Source organism: Bactrocera oleae, unplaced genomic scaffold (assembly GCF_042242935.1).
Source record: "Bactrocera oleae isolate idBacOlea1 unplaced genomic scaffold, idBacOlea1 ctg00000009.1, whole genome shotgun sequence".
Lineage (NCBI taxonomy): Eukaryota > Metazoa > Arthropoda > Insecta > Diptera > Tephritidae > Bactrocera > Bactrocera oleae.
In genome coordinates this window covers 1,423,535-1,435,000 of record NW_027212752.1, presented here as the reverse complement: position 1 = coordinate 1,435,000, position 11,466 = coordinate 1,423,535, and the positions used below count along the sequence as shown (strand labels likewise).

At 26.8% G+C, this 11,466-nt stretch overlaps 1 protein-coding gene across 1 annotated transcript; it reads left to right on the top strand.

Moving 5' to 3' along the window:
* The first annotated feature begins 5,001 nt into the window (after positions 1-5,001).
* LOC138858307 (uncharacterized) lies at positions 5,002-7,685 on the top strand. The gene has a single exon (XM_070112796.1). It carries the CDS (start codon positions 5,037-5,039, stop codon positions 7,683-7,685), a length of 2,649 nt encoding a protein of 882 aa, XP_069968897.1. The 5' UTR covers positions 5,002-5,036.
* Positions 7,686-11,466: the final 3,781 nt, after the last annotated feature.

The window sequence follows — 11,466 nt, the reverse complement described above, 5'->3', positions numbered from 1 at the left end:
ACTTTAGCCTTACGCACCGGCGTAGAATTTCTTGACAGCGCCGATTTCCGCTTTCGAGGCATTTTTATATTTAATAAGAGTAACTAATAATATTTGTGTTATTTCTCTGATTTACGTTTTTTATACATTTATGTTTTCTTTCATTTTTAATTTTTTCGACAAACAATCATTTCTGCCAAACTTTTGTTTTTCAATTTCAAAATTTTCAAATTTATTTTCCAAACATATATAATCTTCCAAAATAATTTTTTTAATAATCCGTAAAAAATTTATAAATTTTGTAATAAAAAGTATCCTATGTTCATTCTGACACCTCTAAGAGTATATGTACAAAATTTCATGATGATCTGTTAAGTAGTTTTTGCGTGAAAGCTTAACAAACAAACGGACTTTCGCATTTATAATATTAGTATAGATAATACATTTCCTAGCAGTAAAAAATTTTCATATAAGTACTAAATGTATAAAGTCTATGAAGTAATAAATTTTCATATAAGTACTATTTCAGTATATGTCAATTTGAGCAGATTTGTGCAAATTTGTTATAAATGTTCTCTGCCATGTTGACGTTACCAACCCGAAAATATATGGAAAAATTCTTTTAACCTATTTAAAATTTAATAACTCATATATACGTGGGTAATTTATATCATTTTCAAATATCGTCATGGTCATAATACAACTAATAACATCAAAAGTATTTTTACAATCGATTTTTTTTTTAAATTTTTAACTTGTATGACTTCATATTTAATACTTATATGAAAATTTATTACTTCATAGACTTTATACATTTAATACTTATATGAAAATTTATTACTTCATAGACTTTATACATTTAATACTTATATGAAAATTCATTACTTCATAGACTTTATATTTTTTATACTTATATAAAAATTTATTACTTCATAGACTTTATATTTTACTTCATAGACTTTATACATTTAATACTTATATGAAAATTTATTACTTCATAGACTTTATACAATTAATACTTATATGAAAATTTATTACTTCATAGACTTTATACAATTAATACTTATATGAAAATTTATTACTTCATAGACTTTATACATTTAATACTTATATGAAAATTCATTACTTCATAGACTTCATATTTTTTATACTTATATAAAAATTTATTACTTCATAGACTTTATATTTTACTTCATAGACTTTATACATTTATTATTTATATGAAAATTTATTAGTTCATAGACTTTATACAATTAATACTTATATGAAAATTTATTACTTCATAGACTTTATACAATTAATACTTATATAAAAATTTATTACTTCATAGACTTTATACAATTAATACTTATATGAAAATTTATTACTTCATAGACTTTATACAATTAATACTTATATGAAAATTTATTACTTCATAGACTTTATACAATTAATACTTATATGAAAATTTATTACTTCATAGACTTTATACATTTAGTACTTATATGAAAATTTATTACTTCATAGACTTTATACAATTAATACTTATATGAAAATTTATTACTTCATAGACTTTATACAATTAATACTTATATGAAAATTTATTACTTCATAGACTTTATATATTTACTACTTATATGAAAATTTATTACTTCATAGACTTTATACAATTAATACTTATATGAAAATTTATTACTTCATAGACTTTATACAATTAATACTTATATGAAAATTTATTACTTCATAGACTTTATATATTTACTACTTATATGAAAATTTATTACTTCATAGACTTTATACATTTAGTACTTATATGAAAATTTATTACTTCATAGACTTTATACAATTAATACTTATATGAAAATTTATTACTTCATTGACTTTATACAATTAATAGTTATATGAAAATTTATTACTTCATAGACTTTATACAATTAATACTTATATGAAAATTTATTACTTCATAGACTTTATACAATTAATACTTATATGAAAATTTATTACTTCATAGACTTTATACAATTAATACTTATATGAAAATTTATTACTTCATAGACTTTATACAATTAATACTTATATGAAAATTTATTACTTCATAGATTTTATATATTTACTACTTATATGAAAATTTATTACTTCATAGACTTTATACAATTAATACTTATATGAAAATTTATTACTTCATAGACTTTATACAATTAATACTTATATTAAAATTTATTACTTCATAGACTTTATACATTTAATACTTATATGAAAATTTATTACTTCATAGACTTTATATATTTAATACTTATATGAAAATTTATTACTTCATAGACTTTATACAATTAATAGTTATATGAAAATTTATTACTTCATAGACTTTATACAATTAATACTTATATGAAAATTTATTACTTCATAGACTTTATACAATTAATACTTATATGAAAATTCATTACTTCATAGACTTTATATTTTTTATTCTATAATATAAAAATGAATCGCAAAATGTGTTGGTAAGCGCATAACTCAACAACGCCTGGACCAATTTAGCTAAATCTTTTTTTTAAATTTTCGTTGAAGTTCAAGGATGGTTTTTACGGCGATAAAAATTAGAATTATTGCTGGAAAAACCCTAAAAATAGCCCTTTTCTTTTTCCCATACAAATGATTTGTAACTAAAACGTAGTCAATTTGAGCTTTATTGCTATGGTATAAAGTTCATATTAAATTACAAGCACTCACTGTTGTCTAAGCAATGTAGGTGTGTTCCTAACGTCAAAGATCATATCTATCAAAACAATGTGCGTGTGTGCGTTGGAGCTCAGAATATATAGTTGGAGGAGTTTAATGTGGCGTTCCGAAACTCGCGGACCAACAGTGTTTTATTATTTTTAATATCCAAATTTTAAGTACGGCTTAAAAGGATTTGACTTCAAGTCATATAAAATTTAAAAAGAAAAAAGTTGTCTGTTACCTAATCTACTGAGTTTGCTTTTGACGACTGATACACGAAACAAATTCGTATATAGTTTTTTGTGCAGAGTGTTTACTTAGTTAGTGTTTGTTTAGTTCGTGATTAGTGAAAAAATAATTTATATTTGATATGCCTCCTATAAGACGAAGCAATTTAGGTAGAAGAACCAGAAATGCTACAAACCAAGCTAATTACCGATCTAATCGTACTGCACAAGAACGTGACGACGGAAATGAACGTGAAAGAATTCGGATATCACAAACGCGTGAAGCGCGAGCGCGACATTCAACTAATAATCGCGCAAGTTTGAATCGAGCTGTTACGATGTGTCAATTGACTACAGTAACTACCAATGTGTTGTTATTGGTTCTATGAACTCGGTTTGCTCACACTGTAAGGCATTAAAATACAAAAACGAAGCCAATGGATTGTGTTGCGCAAATGGTAAAGTGAAATTGATACCATTGGATCCACCACCAGAACCATTGTACTCATTGGTTTCAGGAATAGGAACAGATTCTATACACTTTTTGACACATATCCAACAATATAACAATTGCTTTCAAATGACTTCATTTGGGGCAACAAATGTAGTTCGGGAAAATTTTATGCCAACTTTCAAGGTATGTATTATAGCAGTTACTCATAATTATTTTAGCGAACAAAATTTTTTGGCACCAAAGTTAAGATGTGTCACTAATCTTCAATTTCTTAATCACTTATATATCACTTAGTCATCATATTATATGGGGATTTAGTTTCAGTGACACTTTTATTATATTTTATATTTAATAGATATTAGTTAAAACTAAATATATACATCCAATCCATTAATTTATACCACACCATAATATTTTTTTTTATTTACAGATACAAGGGCAAATATATCACAGAGCAGGTTCACTGTTACCAGTGTCAGATAACGACAACAAATTCCTGCAAATTTATTTTATGGGCAATTCACCACAAGATATTGATCTGCGTTGTGCACATAACAATTTAGTAAAGAGGTCTATTGTAGAACAATTACAAACTTTATTTCATCAACTTAATCAATTGATTATATTGTTTAAAACTGCCTTGGATATGATGCCATCCGATAATCACAAAATTGTAATCAGAGCTGATAAAACACCTGCAGGTCAACATACAAGACGTTTTAATGCACCAACTATTGATGAAGTTGCTATCGTTGTAGTTGGAGAAAACTTGGAATCCCGTGATATTGTTTTACATCGTCGGAATGATCAATTACAACGTATAAAGGAAACACACCGCTCATATGATGCACTGCAATATCCCATTATATTTTGGCAAGGTGAAGATGGCTACGATTTCTCAATAAAAATGATAAATCCCATTACAGGTAACTAAAATATCTCAGTCATTATATTATGTATTTTGAATGTTATTAAAATAAAATCTATTTACAGGTTCTGAAACCAACAAAAAAGTCAGTTCAATGAACTATTATTCATACCGCCTAATGATTCGGGAAAATGAAGATAATCACATATTGAAATGTCGGCGATTATATCACAAATATGTTGTTGATATGTATGTTAAAATTGAAACGGAGAGATTAACATTCATCAGGTTGAATCAAACTAAACTCCGATTTGAAGAGTATGTTCACCTTCGAGATGCGATTAATACTGATGGAAATGCACAGAATGTCGGTCGGATGACTATTCTTCCAGCAACATACATCGGAAGCCCTCGGCATATGCACGAATATGCTCAAGATGCCATGTCGTATGTTCGTCATTATGGTACAGCAGATTTGTTCATCACATTTACATGCAATCCACAATGGATAGAAATCAAGCAGGAGTTATTCCCTGGGCAATCACCCATTGATCGTCATGATATTACAGCCAGAGTCTTTAGACAAAAGTTGAAATCTTTAATGGATTTCATCGTAAAACATAATGTGTTTGGTGAGACACGCTGCTGGATGTATTCTGTGGAGTGGCAGAAACGAGGATTGCCACATGCACACATTTTGATTTGGTTGGTTGAAAAGATAAGGCCAAATGAAGTTGATGCAGTGATATCAGCTGAAATCCCTATTGTACAAGTAGATCCTGGATTGCATGAGGTAGTTATCAAAAACATGATACATGGTCCCTGTGGAACTCTTAATCAAAATTCACCGTGTATGATGGATGGTAAATGTTCAAAACGATATCCACGGACATTAATATCGGAAACAATTACTGGTAATGACGGTTATCCATTGTATCGTCGCAGATCGACAGCAGACAATGGAAAATCAACAATTGTCAAATTAAATCAACAAGATATTGAAATAGATAATCGTTGGATTGTTCCATATTCACCCATTTTATCAAAGACATTCAAAGCACACATCAACGTTGAATCTTGCCATTCAGTGAAATCTATTAAATACATTTGCAAATATGTAACCAAAGGGAGTGATATGGCTGTGATTGGAATTGGTGCAGAGAATTCCAATGATGAAGTTACCCAATACCAAATGGGCCGCTACGTCAGTAGTAATGAAGCAGTTTGGCGAATATTTTCTTTTCCTATTCATGAGAGACACCCTTCTGTTGTTCACTTAGCTGTGCATTTAGAAAATGGACAAAGAGTGTATTTTACAGCACAGAACGCAGTACAAAGAGCTGCTCAGCCACCATCTACTACATTAACCAGTTTTTTTGAGACATGCCAAAACGATTATTTCGCACAAACATTGCTATATTCTGAAATGCCAAAATATTATACCTGGAATCAATCCTCAAGGAGATTTATACGACGGAAACAAGGAAAACCAGTTCCAGGATATACAGATGTATATTCCACCGATGCGATTGGCCGGATTTATTCAGTACATCCAAGCAATGATGAATGTTTTTACTTACGACTGCTATTAGTCAATGTACGTGGCCCAACATCATTCCAACAGTTACGAACTGTTGATGGTGAATTGTGTGGATCCTACAGAGAAGCCTGTCAACGTTTGCAATTGCTTGAAAATGACGCTCATTGGGATCAAACTCTCAATGATGCTGTAATATCATCACACGCTCACCAAATACGAACATTGTTTTCTATAATCATATCTACATGCTTCCCATCAAACCCAATTGATTTGTGGATCAAGTACAAAGATTATATGTGTGATGATATTTTGTATCAAATACGGAATAGAATGGGAAATCCAAATATACAAATCAGTGAAGAAATTTACAATGAAGTATTGATTTCAATTGAGGACATGTGCTTGATAATGTCAAACAAACTATTAATTCAATTAGGCCTGACCGCGCCCAATCGTCCAATGCATGACGCTTTTAACCAAGAGCTGCATCGAGAAAAACTGTATGATCTCAACTCTTTGAAAGAATTAATTCAAACAAATCTTCCACTGTTAAATGAACAACAGAAGTATGTATTTGAAACTCTTATGAAAGTAACAAATGATGAAACTGGAGGCATTTACTTCTTAGATGCACCTGGTGGTACAGGAAAAACTTTTTTGATTTCATTAATATTAGCAACAATTCGCTCACAAAATAAAATTGCACTTGCACTCGCTTCGTCGGGAATCGCAGCAACTTTGCTTGAAGGTGGTCGAACAGCCCATTCAGCACTAAAATTGCCATTAAATATGCAAAGCAATGAAACTCAAACCTGCAACGTTTCGAAGAACTCTGCAATGGCAAAGGTTTTGCAGCAATGTAAATTGATTGTTTGGGATGAATGCACGATGGCACATAAAAAATCTTTGGAGGCTTTAGACAGAACCTTAAAAGATCTACGGAGCAATAATAACCGATTTGGTGGTGCAATGATTTTATTAGCAGGAGATTTTCGTCAAACATTGCCAGTGATTCCACGATCAACGCCAGCTGATGAACTCAATGCATGTCTAAAGTCCTCCAATTTGTGGAAACATGTCAAAGTACTTCATTTAAGTAAGAATATGCGTGTCGAATTGCAAAATGACCAATCTGGAAACATATTCTCTAAACAACTCATTGACATTGGTAATGGCAAATTTCCTATAGACATGTTGACTGGCTGCATTAACTTTCCTCAAAGTTTTTGTCAGTTAACTCGATCAAAAGATGAACTTATTCAGAAGGTGTTTCCAGATGTTTCTCAAAATTACAGAAACCATGATTGGTTGAGCGAACGAGCTATACTGGCTGCAAAAAACATAGATGTAAATGAATTAAATTTCAAAATTCAAGAACAAATTACAGGCGAATTGAGGATATATAAATCAGTTGATTCGGCTACTAATCAAGATGATGTAGTCAACTATCCACCGGAATTTTTAAACTCGCTGGATTTGCCAGGATTGCCACCTCACAATCTTCAATTAAAGGTTGGATCGGTGGTTATAATGTTGCGAAATATCAACCAACCGCGTCTTTGCAACGGTACACGGTTAGCGATAAAAAAATTACTAAACAATGTGATAGAAGCAACTATACTCAAAGGAAAGTATAAAGGAGAAGATGTTCTTATACCGCGCATCCCAATGATTCCGACTGATGTGCCATTTGAGTTTAAACGACTACAGTTTCCAGTGCGGCTTGCTTTTGCTATGACTATAAACAAGTCCCAGGGGCAATCATTAAGTGTTTGTGGTATTAATCTAGAAAACCCATGTTTCTCACATGGTCAATTGTATGTTGCCTGTTCCCGTGTTGGAAAACCATCAGATTTGTTTATCTATGCGCCAGGTAATCAAACAAAAAACATCGTATACCACAAGGCACTACAATGATAATAATAATAATTATGATTCACATGATTAACAATAAAGCGATTACTTATTTTTAAATCCTTATATATGTTTTATTTAATTATTTTTTATTCACAACGCCCTATCACCAGGGTGACGGTTCTGTTCAGGAGAATTTTTTAAAATACGTAGGCGAAAAAAATGCCAAATTACAAATTTTTTTGACAGGACGAAGTCTGTCGGGTCAGCTAGTACTTATATAAAAATTTATTACTTCATAGACTTTATATTTTACTTCATAGACTTTGTACAATTAATACTTATATGAAAATGTATTACTTCATAGACTTTATACAATTAATACTTATATGAAAATTTATTACTTCATAGACTTTATATATTTACTACTTATATGAAAATTTATTACTTCATAGACTTTATACATTTAGTACTTATATGAAAATTTATTACTTCATAGACTTTATACAATTAATACTTATATGAAAATTTATTACTTCATAGACTTTATACAATTAATAGTTATATGAAAATTTATTACTTCATAGACTTTATACAATTAATACTTATATGAAAATTTATTACTTCATAGACTTTATACAATTAATACTTATATGAAAATTTATTACTTCATAGACTTTATACAATTAATACTTATATGAAAATTTATTACTTCATAGACTTTATACATTTAATACTTATATGAAAATTTATTACTTCATAGACTTTATATATTTACTACTTATATGAAAATTTATTACTTCATAGACTTTATACAATTAATACTTATATGAAAATTTATTACTTCATAGACTTTATACAATTAATACTTATATGAAAATTTATTATTTCATAGACTTTATACAATTAATACTTATATGAAAATTTATTACTTCATAGACTTTATACAATTAATACTTATATGAATATTTATTACTTCATAGACTTTATACATTTAATACTTATATGAAAATTTATTACTTCATAGACTTTATACATTTAATACTTATATGAAAATTTATTACTTCATAGACTTTATACAATTAATACTTATATGAAAATGTATTACTTCATAGACTTTATACAATTAATACTTATATGAAAATTTATTACTTCATAGACTTTATACATTTAATACTTATATGAAAATTTATTATTTCATAGACTTTATACAATTAATACTTATATGAAAATTTATTACTTCATAGACTTTATACAATTAATAGTTATATGAAAATTTATTACTTCATAGACTTTATACAATTAATACTTATATGAAAATTTATTACTTCATAGACTTTATACATTTAATACTTATATGAAAATTTATTACTTCATAGACTTTATACAATTAATACTTATATGAAAATTCATTACTTCATAGACTTTATATTTTTTATACTTATATAAAAATTTATTACTTCATAGACTTTATATTTTACTTCATAGACTTTATACAATTAATACTTATATGAAAATTTATTACTTCATAGACTTTATACAATTAATACTTATATGAAAATTTATTACTTCATAGACTTTATATATTTACTACTTATATGAAAATTTATTACTTCATAGACTTTATACATTTAGTACTTATATGAAAATTTATTACTTCATAGACTTTATACAATTAATACTTATATGAAAATTTATTACTTCATAGACTTTATACAATTAATAGTTATATGAAAATTTATTACTTCATAGACTTTATACAATTAATACTTATATGAAAATTTATAACTTCATAGACTTTATACAATTAATACTTATATGAAAATTTATTACTTCATAGACTTTATACAATTAATACTTATATGAAAATTTATTACTTCATAGACTTTATACATTTAATACTTATATGAAAATTTATTACTTCATAGACTTTATATATTTACTACTTATATGAAAATTTATTACTTCATAGACTTTATACAATTAATACTTATATGAAAATTTATTATTTCATAGACTTTATACAATTAATACTTATATGAAAATTTATTACTTCATAGACTTTATACAATTAATACTTATATGAAAATTTATTACTTCATAGACTTTATACATTTAATACTTATATGAAAATTTATTACTTCATAGACTTTATACATTTAATACTTATATGAAAATTTATTACTTCATAGACTTTATACAATTAATACTTATATGAAAATTTATTACTTCATAGACTTTATACATTTAATACTTATATGAAAATTTATTATTTCATAGACTTTATACAATTAATACTTATATGAAAATTTATTACTTCATAGACTTTATACAATTAATAGTTATATGAAAATTTATTACTTCATAGACTTTATACAATTAATACTTATATGAAAATTTATTACTTCATAGACTTTATACATTTAATACTTATATGAAAATTCACTACTTCTTCATTTAATATTGCAAGCAAAGTATTTTGGTTAACATTTTTATTTTCATGTTATTAAAACACTTGATATACGATTATACCATATTGTATAATATGATTTTAATTCAATTACTTTATTACTTTGGTATATTATAAGATAGCCGTTTGATAACAATCCCAACACTTACCTTATTTTCAATAAATATTGAAAACAAAGTTTTATACGTTCAAATTTTTATTTTCATGTTATGATTCTCTCAATCACTCATTAATATACCATATTGTATAATATGCTTTAATTTCAATTACTTTATTACTTTTGGTATATTAAATGATAGTCGTTTGATAACAATCCCAACACTTACCTTATTTTCAATAAATATTGAAAACAAAGTTTTATGCGTTCAAATTTTTATTTTCATGTTATGATTCTCTCAAACACTCATTAATATACCATATTGTATAATATGCTTTAATTTCACTTACTTTATTACTTTTGGTATATTAAATGATAGTCGTTTGATAACAATCCCAACACTTACCTTATTTTCAATAAATATTGAAAACAAAGTTTTATGCGTTCAAATTTTTATTTTCATGTTATGATTCTCTCAAACACTCATTAATATACCATATTGTATAATATGCTTTTATTTCAATTACTTTATTACTTTTGGTATATTAAATGATACTTGTTAGATAGAAATCATATTTCATTTTCGTTTCTTCTTTTATTATAATATAAATGAAGATTCTTTTATACTCTCTTACAAAACAATTATATAAATTTAATTTATAATATTTGTATATAATTTACATAAATAAATATTTAATATTATATATTCTTATATATATACATATATATATAAAATACTTTATCTAATTTATTAATTAAATTAGATTTTTCTTTTATATATTACATATATATAAACATATAATATTTATTTATTATATGTATAAATTAATATACAAATAAATAAAATTTATATATATTTATAAACAGTATGATCGAATCATCAAGCAAAGGATAAGCTTCAGTGGATCGCAGTATGGCAGCTGCTCTACCACTTACAACACCTTGCCCGTTACCAAAGTCGTTTACAATTGATTCTAGGCATTGACATTGTATTAAATAATGTTTTAATAAGTAACTAGCGCGTCATACAGGTGATATTTAATCCTCCCGTATTTGCTATGTTACAAATAACATTGGCATCACATATATCCATTGTCGTTTATACATAAAATTTATAAACTTTAAATGGTTTAGAGAAGCCATACAATGCAATTGCCCCATATTTATCATTGCAGTCCAGCACGGATACGACCTTAGAGGCGTTCAGGCATAATCCAACGGACGTAGCATCATACCACTGTTCGCTCGAACAAGTATTGTACCATTGGTCCGTACCT